The following is a 15,396-nucleotide window of genomic DNA, read 5'->3' on the forward strand; positions in this document are numbered from 1 at the left end:
TATGTTAAAAGTGTTTTTCCTGAACATAATTTAGTAGCTCTTGAATGTTGTTTGACCTATGACTGTAGCAATCAACAGCAAAATATTAAGAAAATACATCACTGGTATACATAATACAGCAAACCGTAAGGGCACAATTAATATTACTTCAAAAGCAACAGTTTACACATGATAATAATATTAAATATAAATAAACTTTATAATTAATATAAATAATATATAATATTTAATATAAATGACTTTGATAGCTAAAATTCTTCATTGAGAACCTTTCATCACAATAATCAGCACATTGTAAATTTTAAGTTGTAAAAGTACCTCTACTTGTTAGTAGGGGTGGACGAATATAGATATTTTCGTTTCAAAGCGAATTTGAAGCAAATTTTTATAAATATTCCCGAATTCGAATCAAATATTGAATACTAGGCCAAATCAAAGAATTTCTTAAATGCAAACACCAACAATGCAACGATCTTATTTATAATTAATGTACAAATCTTAAAACCTACAAGCTAGGTTGAATATAAAAAATACTGTAAATGTAATTCGCAGATGCACAAAATATATGCACATTTAAATACAAGAAATTCAAAATATTAAAGTACATAATAAACTACAAGTTTGGTGACAGAAAATATTTTTCAAAACTTATTTAAATTGTCATGCAAAAATGTTAGCTCCTGCACGTGTTGAGGTGTCAGGGATTGACGACGTGCTGTCACCACGTTTCCGGAGGAACAAAATACCAGCTCACTTGATACACTTGTGGCAGGAATACTTAAATACTTCAGAGCAACATTTGCCAGTTCAGGATATTTAAGTTTTCCTTCATCTCTCCACCAAATGTAAGAATTGCTTTCTCTTGGTATCCTTGGTTCCTTCAGGTAACAATCTACCTTATTATCATTTGTTGATTGTTTATTTGGGATCTGATCAAACGCTGACCATAAACGAAGTCCAGAACTTGAAGGTTAGATTTCCTCAGAAGATCTCTCAGGTTCATTCCGAGGAAGGTTTTTAACTTCTTTAGAAAGGGTAAGTGAAGCAAGTACAGTGTTGAGCAATGCACTTTTGAATCTAGGATCGCAAAGCATTGCTGTGCAATATACAGCATCTGACTGAAACAGGCCGAACCTAGATTTGAGAGACTTCTCTAAACACCGAGCAAATGTAATGGCATCTTTCTTGGCTGCAATGTAGTCAACTAGATGTGTGTTTAAACAATGGAGAATTGGAATTACAAGTGATGATGTTGGATAATTTTCCCTGCTGATATCACTTGTAGCTTCAGCAAGTGGTCCAAGAATTTCAATACATAATTCCTGCCACTTGTTTCATTTCCAACTGTGTCAACATGTCAATATTGTTGTAAGAGTTTGCAAGTTCTGCTGCAACAGCCTTCCTAACTTCATAGAAACGTGACAACATTTGGTATTCACTGCACCATCTGGTATCGACATACTGAATTAATTCCAGCACAGGGAGCTTCATTTCTTCCATCTGGCCATGAAGTCTTTTTCTTGCTTGCGTGCTGCGACTATAATGTCCAACTATTGCTTTGGATTTGCCCAGAAGAATGTTTACACCAGGATATTCAGTTTTGGCATTACTTATAGCCAACTGCAATGAATGGGCGAAACACTGTCGTGAGATGAATAAAGATCCAGCTGCTGCACGGAAATTAGCAGCATTGTCTGTGACGCAGTATATAGGTATACTGCCTTCAAGACTGATACCCCATTCAGAAATACCATGTTGCACGGTTTTCTTCAGATTTTCAGCACAGTGAGCATCATTGAGTGGCAAAGTGTTCATTGTAAATGACACATTCTCGAAATTGGGTCTCGGGTAATGGCATGTCAGACTAATATAGCCATCGTGTGCCCTTGATGTCCATGCATCGGTAGTTAGTGACAAGGAAGCAATCTCCGCAAGATCAGAATTTAAACGTGTCTGTAATGTGCCCTTGATGTCTGTGTACAGTGTTGGTATGTGGTTCCTTGAAAATGCATTTTGACTTGGAACTTTATAGTTGGGCACAGCTACTTTCATAAAATTTAAAAATCCTTTGTTTTCCACAAACTCATAGGGTAAGTAACACATGGGTATCATCTCGGCAATTGCCTCAGTTATCTTCTTCGCTGTTGGATTGTCTGGACTCATTGGTAGAGACCTGAAAAAGTGGGGTTATTTTTTCTCAAAAGTGGTGTTATTTTCCCCAAAATTCGTGATATAAAAGCGAGGTTATTTTATTTAAAATTTATTTTTGATTTGACATCGTGGATGTTTCAAATGAAGTATTCTAAGTATTCTGAAGTATGTCTGATTATTTGATTAAACAAGTGTTATTTTTACTTTTGAATACATATTCTGATAACACACAATTGCATAGAAAATAAAAAATTTAAATCATCATTTAACAAAGTAAGTACTTACTGAATACAAGAAATTTCACTAAAGGAATTTTGTTATAGAGCACTTTTAAAATGGAAAGGCTAGTAAAAGGGTAGGCCTATACCTACGATGCTAAATCATTTTATTGCATTAGGATATATTTTTACATTCATTCTGCATTCCAAGAAACCAAATAAGTTAGTGTCAATGTTTGTGGGGTAAAAAAACATAACCTAACCTAAAATGCTACAGAAAAAGTAAGTTGGGCCTAATTACTCTAATACCACAGTAGAGTGGCCTATTAAACATCAAGGAAACTAATTCACACACTTTTTGTAAAGAAATTGAGATGTCATATTTTTGTACTTTGAGTTTTGCCTACTTCGAAGCAGTAAAAATACTAAGTAAAGTAGGCCTACAAGTTACCAACTTGCCACCATATTTTTACTAAATAGGCTTAAGTTACATTAAGTTACTTTACTAAACACGTGTATATCACAAATATAATAAATATTTGGTGAGTTATTCACCGAAATAATTTTAGGAAACACTTTTAATATTGCAGGTATGTTGTGTACAGATCGAGGCGGTGTTTTCACACATATAAAATGCAAAAAAAAAGAAACGGAGGAGGTTGGGGAATGAGTTGAGTTATACCCGGCTTATCAATGTGTATGGACATTGGCATTATTTTTATTAAAAGAGCGAGTTTCACCGACTCTCCGACATGGTTAGGCCTATGCACTGTAGGACCTAACAATACGTGATTTAATGACCTAGAATTAATAAAAACAGAAGAGCTTAACTCACAATGCAACGGGGAAAAAATCCTACCTTCAACGAACTCATTTAACCATGACTTTAAATGTGGGTCTTCTAATTTCTCCAGCGGTAAATTTGCCTTGGCGAATGCCTCTGTCGTTTTCATTGTCATGTGTTCAATGCCGATTTTACGTTGATTTACGCTGCCGAAATTCTCGACAACAGACGTCTGGATTTTCCTTTCAGAAGAACCATTCGTGTATTTTCTTTAAGAGTTGACATGTTTTTCACTTTTTGTGTGTTTTAAAACGGAATCTTCCCTCTCAAATACCACTCTGCAGTTGCAGTATTTACACATAAGCGTTGACGCATCTGACGCATAAACACCGCCACTTTTGAATTCGTCGGCTCGTTGCCGTACACTGACTGGAAGTTTTGGCATCTTTAAACTTATAATAACGGCATGAAACTTTAGATAAATCACTCGTATGCAACAATCACGTCAAAACCCAAGAAGTGAAATCTGAAATGGCGATCGTTTCGCGTCGCGTGTGGATGTTTTACTCCAAATCGATTAGACGAACTTATTTAGATACAGCGACTTAGAGAACACGTATATCAAAGAAAACGATAAATATCGATGTATTCAATAGGAAATATCGCCAGCTCGTAAATTCGTTAAATGAATCGTGAATTGTTATTTGTTTAAAACAAATTCGCGTTATTGACTCAAAACATAAAAAATCGCGTTTCTACTGTGAAATAAAGAAATTCGTGTTATTTTTCGGGTTTATCGCGATCGCGAATTTTTCAGGTCCCTACTCATTGGTAAATGCTTCTGGAAAGCACATTTCAGGGACAACTGATTTTCTTCTTTTATCACTGTGACAGATTTTTCATGACTTTTTAGTTCATTTAATTGTACAGGATGCTGTTTCATATGATTTTGTAGAGTTGTAGTAGTACCTGTTGGAATTTTATATGTTTTTTGACATGCTTTGCAAGTTGCTTCTTTCCCATTGGCACTCTTGGTAAAAAAACAACCAAATAGGACTTCTTGGTTTTTTGGCAGGCGGCCCCTGATTTAAACCAGAAGTGCTTTCTTCCATTATTTGAATATCAACTACAATTAATGTAAACTGCTAAAAATCTTTCACACACATTTGCTAATACATAACTTAACCATCAACGCAACATTCTCCATTAACTTAGGCCTTTTGAACCATTGAAAAAAACTTAGTCACGTAACATTTGCTATTTGTATACAACTAAATACTGTATGATAATATTTTATACAACCGGCTGAACTTTCTACGTTGTTATCGTATAATAATAATAATAATAATAATAATAATTATTATTATTATTATTATTATTATTATTATTATATTAAACAAGAACGATTGAAGGTAAATATTAACTTTTTTTTTTACTTTTGGCCTTCAGCTTATGCACACAAATGTTTAGAGACAAACTACTTATTGTTTATTACATTCCTTCCAACATAAAAAAAAATATCTTTACTCTTTGCACAAAAGCAGGCCCAGCCTAAGAAGTGTAGAAAGTGTGTGGGTGAAAAACGGAGTGGTTGTATGGTCGCCATCTTTGTTTACGATTATTCACGAAACTCATTTTTTCTACTGTTCCATCCATGGAATATTTTCCCCGTTTATTTATAAATGAATTTTATTCAATAATCTTATTTCATTGTATTCAGTGCCGTAACTGCTGTTTTATAAGTCCGTTGGTGATATTGTATCCCGTTAAATCATTATTGACGTAATTTATGCATGGAAAAAGAGCTGTTGTGAGGGGAGATTAAGACTAATACCGAAGTCGGGAATGAATCTGGCACGTTTCTAAACATGAAAATAATTCATTGGGAGTTGCTATTTGCCATTTTCTCAGCAAAATATGATAATGACAATTATTTTACTCTAAGCCAATTTAAGTTGAACAAAGTATAACGAACATACTTATATTATGGTTGAGGTTAGTTTTAATGATCAGGCATATAGGCTTAGGCTAAGCATGTGTGTTCTTATTAACTTAAGTTAACTCCAAGTTGATGTTATTGAACGTAGGCATTCTTTAACTTTTAGGCAATGTATGTATAGTAAAAGATTAGCTTAAAAACTCTTGAAATGTTTTTTTTATATTTTTCGAACTTGGAATAATTTCATTTTTTCGAGTACGAATTCTCATGTAACAAATGTTTGACTCGAATTCGAACTTTCGAAGCTTCGCCCACCCCTACTTGTTAGTCCTATTTTTTGTTTACTATCAGGAAAAAGCAAATATTTAATGTAGTAACAAATATATCTTGAACTAATTGAAATTAAATAATCTTAATAATACATAAAATACATAATAATACATAAAAAAATTATATTAAGACACTTAATAAAAAAAAAGAATTACGGCACATTCCACTAGTCTAGTTTATTTCACCTTCAACAAAAAAAATTTGGTTTTACACTGCAATAGGACTTCCAGTTGTAATGAAACTGTTATTTATTGAAGGTATTGAATGTGATCCATTTAATAATATTATGAGCTTAAACACTTGAGTATTAACATTACTCTCCAACCCAAATATGTACACAGAAACTACCAATAGTTGATAGGGCTAAAATAATAAGTCAATGAACATATGCTATACAAAGGAAATAGTGTGATAGACTTTAGGTTGACAGTTTTATTAATACAAAACTAAGCAAATTAATGTATCACACACATAAAAAAAAATCTAATGCCATTCAAGATCAACTGAACAATAAACATGTATCACACTACCTAGAGTTGCTTATATGATGGCACACTACTGCAAATGTCTGCAGAATTCTTAATGTTAAAGAGTGAATTCACCACAAAACAATAATATTTAATAGTTTATGTGCTTAAGTATCTCAGAGAATGTTACTTTAACATACTTGATTAGCACAGACGTTTGCAAAAGGGTACCGCTCTAGACCACTGATTTATGTGTAGTTCTACTTGTTATAAAATAAGGAAATGTAGTTTAACGTACATAAATTTACTATTAAAATATGTTTTGAGGTGTTTTCATTAAATTAAAATATGTTTCAATGGTCTCTGTGCAATTTCAGGTTCTTAAAACTTGATGGCATCACTGGAATTTGTAGGTCGGTAAATAAAAAATGGCTTCCGTCTTCATAAACAAGCGCACACATGAATGACTCCATTTAGCAGCAATAAGAATGCAGTAAATCACTGCTGTGATAAACTCCGTAATTTATGGGTCAAAATTCAGCCTCCCCGATACACGGGAGACAATTCCCCAAACCTCTTGACCCAACGCTTGCTCCCTTTTGCCCCAGATCACATCATGCAACAGGCCGGATGCCTCAAAGATTCCACTTAAAGTTTCAAATGACCCGTTGCCAATGCGGCGGCCAATTACATGATGCGACTCAAAAATGCCAGCAACAAAGACATTAAGGCCTGTTTATTATATACGTAATCAGAATCATATAATAAACACACATAGTCAAAAACAAAAATAAATAAATTCCATCGTCCCAAAATAGCTGCAAAACCAAGGAATTTAAAAATGTAAACAAAGTCATGTGCGGCACTAGAGTGGGCTTCCAAACGTAAATAAACAAAAGTTTCAGTGCTTCTGTGAAGGTTTACAAAGGCCTAAAACCCTCTACCCTTACAGAGTCTTTCACATGACAAATCAAAGAAATACAGTCAAACCTCTCTGAAACGACCCCTCACGGTTCCCAGGAATAGGGTCGCAATAAAGGGGGGGTCGTAATAGATGTTTTCCGAAATTTTCAGTTCATTTCAAACCCCCTCCCCCCTTCCCAAACCGCTACTCGCTAAGAAACCAGCCGTATAATAATGGCAGGATGCTGTCACTCACAATGCTAGACAGCTCTGCTTTAAACCCACTTCAACCTTCATGACAAGTCCGTCGCCCTACAGGCCACCTCTAAAGAAAAAATGTCAAAAGACAGTTTATTTTTACTTGTTAGTTTACATGTACGTTTGCTGCTTGCCGTAGTTAAATACACTAGAACCCCGATGTCACGAACCCCGGATTTAACGAAGCAGTGGTTTTACGAATACATTCTCGGGAACCGTCAAAATATTGGACATTATGACCAAAATGTGAAAGTCAGAAAAAAAATTTAAAAAAAAAAAAACCAAATGAAAGATCATTAAAATCTGGTAATTTTAACACACGGCGTATTTTTTTTGTCGGCTTTAATACTTTCAATAATGTTCATGTAAGAATAACAAAAAAAATAGTAATGGGACATTTCCTTTAAAAATATGGCAGCGGTAGGTTCTGCAACGCGAGTGGGCGCACACTAAGCTCGCCCGGCTGGCTGGCGGCAGCGGCTTCATGACGCCCTCCCCTCTGTAACATTCTTCAAGGCTAGCTCACACAAACCATCTAGTGTCCTCCCTTATAACACCCCAACTTCCCTCGCCTTTGAAAAACCTTCAGTGAGAAAATGCTCTTTTCACCCTCCCTTCTCCCGTAAAATTTGGCTATTATGAATGGGGTACTAAAGCGGTGAGGGAGGGGTAAGATCGTTGTAAATATTTTTGGACCCCTCCCTCCACAGCAAACACACTCAAAAAAAAGTATGTCAAAATATGTCACTTTTCACACCAAGTTCGAGTTCCGTCATCTCTGACAAGGAATTTACAAGCTTTCAAACTTAAATATAAATGTATTTTAATAGCAAGGGTCCAATGAAAAGGAATATACCGAATAAAACAAGTTGGACCCCCTGCTGTCACCAAACAAAGCATAAAACTGCCCAATCCGTGGTCGCTTCGTTATTGCTCGCGCGAGAGGCGAGACGTGGAATGTTAGAAGAAAGATAAATGCGGGAGAGACAGACGGCAGCCAGTGTGTTTCCTGCGTGGGGAATAAGAGGCGTAGCCTTTTTTATATGCTGGGTGAAGCGACCTTTTTCTATCAACCCACGGGAAAAGATAATTGCTTGAGCTGTCAAAATAAACATCGCTGCGGCAGTTAAAACGAGTCGAGGCGGGCATGCATCCAGTCGGTCGCTGTGTATATCTACTCGAAAAACATAACATCTCAATTCATAACAAGATTTCTTATAACCTACACGTATTGCCGGATGTTTTTAGCCTGATCCATGCAAGTTCTTTAGCCACGTTTTGAATGAAAACAACTGACGGGCCAGTGTTGTGCCCTGTTTTGCGGACACATAAAGCTTTTATCAATTTGCTGACAGTTTTAATATATTTTTACTCTCCTCGTTAAAATGAAGCAGATAACGTGATTGTTAACAAGTACAAGCAGCATCCGAGATCGGCCGCAGCGCACGGTACGGGGAGAGGGTGAGCAAGGGCGAGCGAGCGGCTGACTACCATGTTCACACGCTGCGGCCGGAGGGTTTTTCCTGCATTGTATTAATAGTAATTAATATTTAATGATATTTTATTTATTAAGTCATAATACACAAAATCGGGGGGAAAAAAAGAAAAAAACTTGCATAAGTCATCAACAATAGTTCACAAATTCAAGCAAGAAAATATACCAAATCGGACTTCAAAAACTAAGCAAACATTGTCAACCAATAGTAATCAAAATCAAGAGAAATCCAGCAGGTAGCTTTGCCTTAACTGCAGACCACACTAGACACTTGCAAAAAGCTAAATGTAAACACATTGCCACAAAAACCTTTATCTGCACCCTGCCGGCAAAGGGACGTGGAATGGGGGTTGTCAAGCGCTGACAGCGGTCGACAGGAAGTGATATCTATTTTTAGATATGCGCTGCCTACGGCAGTACAGCACTCGGCAAGAGAAACGCATAACACGCTACTCACCCCAAGTAACTTATTTTTTGTCCGATTTTCTTCATTTTTTCGGCAATTTTTTCAAGGTTCCTCGAAATCGGGTTGTAATAGAGAGGTGGTCGCAATAAATGGGGTCGCAACAAAAAGGTTTTACTGTATTGTTCAGTGTGGGACTTCTGTTTATCATAACTATCTGTGAAAACCTTCAAATGTAAAAAAAAATTTAAAAAAAAAAAAAAAAACACTATAGATGGAAAGAAATTGAGTGGCTATTTGACTAATCCCACCGCACTCCATAGTGTTATAAAATGTCACATTCCTCAAATCCTCTGTTGAGGTTCACTGGTAAACAGAGCTTAAAAATGTATTAAGGATGCATTTGTAGGCACAATGAGTAGTTTTTCTAATAAGCTCTTTTCAACTTGCTACACAGATAATTCCCAATGGCTTCCAAAAATTGCTTCTCACAGATTTCCAGGCACAAAATAATTCACGGCTAATTCACGGTTTCCCAATCCTCTCTGTCGGGTGGCAACCCGGCTACTTGCAGTTAGACGGCTACTTGCAGTAATATTCTTCCCAATAGCTCTCCTGCCGTTTAAGTTTCTTTCCAAATTTTGTTACTTCTGGAAAAAATAGCATTTAGACTGATATTCCAAAACACAAAAGTAAGGGTTTTGGAGTTGAATATACTGCACCTGTACCCCAACCAAATTCCTAGTGCATGATGGGACTTGGCAAATCCCTTATGTTTAGGCAGCGGATTTTGGTGTCTTATCCGTTGCTGTCTGTTACCCAAATTACATGCACGTGCAGAGCTCACTTTTTCTTTGATTTCGTCCAAATGGCTGAACCGTATCTGGCACCATTAACTCATATATGGTCATTTTTGTGATCGAGGGACATACCAAGCATGTTGGTGTGCCAAATTATAGCAAAACTATCCTGGAATACATCTAATGCTACTTTAAAAGTACTTGAGAAAATTAAAATTACACCATTTAATTTGTGCAATAGTGCTGCTATCCATAGGATATTTAGATAAGCAAATGTATTGATAGTTTCCAAACATGCGCAAGAATGCACTGAAATGAGTTTCTAGCCTCGTGAAGGGCCTGTTTATTAAAATGGTTGCTTTTTCGTAATCTAACATGTAAAAGTTTGGACATGTTCTGGAATACGGTCTCCGAGTTAGGGTACGGCTGTATCCCAACAAGGTAGTGCTTATTCGCTACCTTACTCAAATGTCTTGGAATACCACCCCTAGTAAATTGTGATGATAGATATTTGACCAAAAAACAAATGCAAAACAGCTACAGTGGTAAATTTACAAAATTAAAATAGCACTTAGATAACAGTAATGACAATGAAAACTGAATACCGTATTGGCCCGAATATAAGGCGACCCCGAATATAAGGCGACCTGCAGTTTCAGGAGGCCAAACAAATGTAAAAATAATTTTTGGTAGAAATTAATGTGAAAATTCATTAGACATACATTTTGTGTTGATAAATCGTTTTTGCATTTATGTATAACAATTAATTTATATTTATCACTTTACTTATTTAAAATAAGTTTGAATGGCCTACCCTAAAAGTCAAAAGAAAACAATTAGAAAATATTTACACTTTTAAATATTACACTAGAAATTTTTTCGTGTTTACTCTAATGAAGCTGCATAATTGTCATCTTCAGAGCTGTTTATTTGTCTAGAGCTCGTTCCCCGCCGTTCCACCGATGTGTGATTGTTGATTTTTCACAGTTTACTGTATCTACGAATTTAAAATTTTTACAGCATTTAACTTTCCGTTTGACTTAAGCTACGTATTACCACAGAACAAGGTGTATTACTATTTAGTAGTGTGTTTAACGTAAAAAAAGCAAACAAATAATGCATCTTGCCGGAACAAAACAAGTGGCTAGCTGACATGATGAAGCATACGGCCATGAATAACTTCGGTTACGTGACCGCGTATATTTGTCCATATTACTCTCTGACAGAGAGAGTCTGTTCTATGAATTTGAAAGAATAATCTATTATAATTATGAAAGGTTTTTACATAAATAAAGAGTGGATTATTAAAATAGCTTTTGAAGCAACGTACCAAATTCCTGTTAATATGGCGTCTTCGAGCGTGTTCGGCAATGTTCGTTTTACAACAAAGAAATATTGTGGAAAGACAGTTGGCAGCCGTGAATTTCCATACATTACATCCGAAATGTTTGTAAACGTAAACAATCGTTCTGAAAATAACTGTGATATTTTAGTACAAATATTTCAGTTAAAAATCTGAAGATAAATTACCGTAAATGTTAACACGCGATTGTACACAAAGTACAAATATGAATTGTGAAATAAAAGGTTGCCATTTTGAGATGCTTCAACATTCACGTTTTTACTCAAGAACAAATATTTTAATTTTCAACTTCAAACAATTGTAAATTACTGCAATATTAGGTGGATTTATTGTTTTTACCGTGTGAGGTAACAAAGTTTTAGTTAATATAAAAAATCGTGAACGTTTTGTTAAACAATGTTTCTACTGTAGCTTTCAGCTTGGAACTAATGTTTGCGGTTCTGACGTCTTGGGTGCGAAAATAAGGCGACTTCCAATTTTTGCATCTCTCGTTTATGTAAAAATGGTCGCCTTATATTCGGACCAATACGGTAACCATTATGGCATGTGAAACAGAACAAAAATCAAGCATCATCTATTGGTCGAAATAAAAAACACATTGACACGAGTCAGATCGATCAGGCTAAAGACAATGTAAGAGTCACAGTAAAAGTTTCCTAACACCTGAACAATGGAGCAGAAGCAAAATTTTGAATTTGGAAGTCAGGTTTACACACCAATTTCATAAAAACACAGATCCCAAAACTTTTAAATTTTACTAACCACTTGAATATGATAGTCAAAAATATTCTAGCAGTCCTGGGGGAAAAATTTTTTCATCCCAACCATGAAAGAACTTCGAAATGGAGGGTGGGGGAACCAAACTTACAGAGATGCCTGTAGTCAACTGTAGTGCTACATCGTAAGACATATGCTAGAAATTACACCAGACATCACACGTACAGTAGAACCCTGTTATAATGTTCCTGCATATAATGTTTTCCTGCTTATAATGTCATATTTTTAAAGTCCCAATATTTCCCCCATAAGGACAATGTATTTATTTCCTGCATATAACGTTTATAAATAGTGTAATTTCCTGCTTATAATGTTTGCTTTCTAACATTCAATAAATGGGGAAAAAATGTTTTAAAACCAAATTATTCCAACACTTACGATAAAAAGTTTCCTTTATGTATGTTTATGTTTACAATCACTGCCATAAAATACATGAAGTTTGTTCAAATACAATTTTATGCAATATACTGAAGGTACACAATGTTCATAGTTACGTGTCAGTTGGCACCCTTAGTCAACTCTTCTCTTCCTTGCCATTCCAGTGGGTATTCAGATGCACGTACATAGTCCTACGATATTTAAGTTGCCAACCATTGAGCGAGGGCATAACTAAAAGTGTTTTCTATTGCTTACAAATAATTTTTTTTTTTCATTCATACGTAGGAATCCCAAAATTAAACATTTTCAGGTGGCGAAGGAGTAGACGTTCTCACTCTTAATGTTGTCATCATGAATCGTGAGACAATTTTACAAAAAATGTGGCAGTGTATCTTTAAAGACAAACAAAATTTAACCAGGGAACAAGACGAAGTTGAAAAATTGTTGGCTTGTTTCAGAAAATTTATGTATCAAGTATACTATCTTTGGTTTTAACATTGAAGTTGTCTACATAGCTTGGTGAGTCCATTGGTACCAAGCTCGAACATTGTTAAGTGCCAAATGAAGATTTCCTGCTTATAACGTTTTCCTGCTTATAATGTTTTTTTCTTGTGCTCCCTTGAAAAACATTATAACAGGGTTCTACTGTATTTCCTTTCACAAGTAACAGCTGGCATTAATAACCACCAGCACCAGAACAAATACTGCAGTTAATTTCAAAAAGTAACAAACATTAGTGTTTTTAAAAAATTATCCAATAGTAAAAAACAATATTCACTATTTTCAACTATATGACCTAAAAGGTTTCATAGTATTTTACATTTACATACATTATTGCATTTATAACAATAATTACCAAATTATGTAATTATCATTGCATAACCTACACACCCTCACCAGAATAATACTGTTACAAAATATTTACACCTAAATTGCAATAAATTACTTTTTGAATACACAATGTTAATAGACAGCCACAGGGAAAACCAAATTTGAGTACACAATGGCAATACACTGACATACGAGGCTGTTTTAGCAATGAACAGGTGTATTCAGAGAAATATCCATAACACATCTTCCTCTACTTACTCCCACAGATACGTGGTGTCGCTGCTCCTAACCACAGCCAGAGCAGTACATCCCCAGCGCGTCATTTCTTCCACCAGTCACCACGTTTGCATTATAAACATTTATAAGGTGTTAGTTTCTAAACATGTCCATAGCCACGCACTGCCCGACATAGTGAAGAAGTGTGGCCTAGTAAAAGCTGAGTGCGTACCTTCCTCTTCTGACGGGTCGGTAGCCGAAGTAGAAGGCTCCCCTGGTGCCTCGACCCCCGCGGTAGCCTCGGCCCCGCGGCGGCCGGTTGGTCATGCTCAAGCCCGGTCTGTTGGTTCGCTTCGGCATCACCTGCGACACACGACACTCTGCACCTGCTACGGAGGCTCCCAGCACCCACCAGTGTTGCTTTACATGCAGGGTGGCAAATATACATGTGTGCTTTAAGTAACAGTACAACCCTGTTATAATGTTACCACCTATGGTTTCCCGTTAATAGCATTGTAGTTATCTTTAAAAGATTTGTGCAATGGGAGTGCATGACTTGATGTAAGTTTTTGGACATACGCCATTGCTAAGAACTTTTTCTGTTGAAGAAAAACTAATAAATAAAATAAATAAATAAAAATAAAAATACTCAAAAAAAGATACAAAAAACACACAAAATTAAGCAAACAATTGCTGTTGTCAACAAGGATATGAACACCACAAAATATTCCGAAACAGGAATATGGTCAGCAAACAAAGAAAAAACAAAGAAAAATGTACTAAGAGAACGAAAAAATCCCCACAAATGATGACAACACAAAAATATTGAAACCCAAAATAATTCAGCACAACAGTTGAAGCGAGACAAAAAACATGACAAAACGAAAAAACAAACAAATACAATAGTTTTACCTAAACAGAAACAAGCGACGTTTCGGGAACTGCTATCTGCTCCCGTCCTCAGGCAGAGACGCACATGGTACGGAAACACAGTCGCACCTGTGTTTCCGTACCATGTGCGTCTCTGCCTGAGGACGGGAGCAGATAGCAGTTCCCGAAACGTCGCTTGTTTCTGTTTAGGTAAAACTATTGTATTTGTTTGTTTTTTCGTTTTGTCATGTTTTTTGTCTCGCTTCAACTGTTGTGCTGAATTATTTTGGGTTTCAATATTTTTGTGTTGTCATCATTTATGGGGATTTTTTCGTTCTCTTAGTACATTTTTCTTTGTTTTTTCTTTGTTTGCTGACCATATTCCTGTTTCGGAATATTTTGTGGTGTTCATATCCTTGTTGACAACAGCAATTGTTTGCTTAATTTTGTGTGTTTTTTGTATCTTTTTTTGAGTATTTTTATTTTTATTTATTTATTTTATTTATTAGTTTTTCTTCAACAGAAAAAGTTCTTAGCAATGGCGTATGTCCAAAAACTTACATCAAGTAATAGCATTGTAGATTTCAAGTCTTGACATTTTCTCTATAAGGTCAATGTATTTACATCCTGTTTATGTTTCACAAATTACGAATTTCCTGCCAATAACATTTGCTTTCTAAAATTCAATAAAAGCAAAAAGATACTTCAAAAACTTAACTGCTCCAACACTTATCCCAGTTGTGAAGTCAATTAAATATATTACACCATTAATTTATTCTAAACGTATTTTTTTGTTTATAACCACTGTGATAACATAGGTGTAGACTGTTCAAATAGTATGCAAAAACAAAACATAAGTGTGTCAGAAAACTAACGCTACATGTTAGAGCTGGTTAACACTGTGTATTCAAAATATTGAAGGTACATATGTTCGCAGTTAGGTACATGTCTAGTGGTACTTTCGTCTTGGAAAACAAAGTAACAAATCATTCCATTGCCATTCTGGTGTGTTTTCAGAAGTACATACATAATTCAATAATAATGTTACGAAGCAATTTTTTTTAATTATAATTAGTCAGGAATTTATTTTTCTTCATCTTCTTTTTATTTATTTCTATTTTTCTATCTAAATCTATTTTATTTCTATCAATATATTTCTCAGATCTATAATTTCTTTTTGGAAATGTTTCTATTTAATGTAGCTGGAATAAAC

At 35.3% G+C, this 15,396-nt stretch overlaps 1 protein-coding gene across 2 annotated transcripts in view; it reads right to left on the reverse strand.

Annotated features, from left to right (window-relative positions):
• Positions 1–15,396, reverse strand: part of LOC134540453 (polyadenylate-binding protein 2) — a 64,624-nt gene that overhangs the window by 13,948 nt on the left and 35,280 nt on the right. For both annotated transcript variants that reach the window (XM_063383215.1, XM_063383216.1), the window contains exon 6: positions 13,546–13,676. In XM_063383215.1, the coding sequence (XP_063239285.1) occupies positions 13,546–13,676 (131 nt within the window). The remainder of the gene's footprint in view (positions 1–13,545; positions 13,677–15,396) is intronic.

Source organism: Bacillus rossius, chromosome 16 (genome assembly GCF_032445375.1).
Source record: "Bacillus rossius redtenbacheri isolate Brsri chromosome 16, Brsri_v3, whole genome shotgun sequence".
Lineage (NCBI taxonomy): Eukaryota > Metazoa > Arthropoda > Insecta > Phasmatodea > Bacillidae > Bacillus > Bacillus rossius.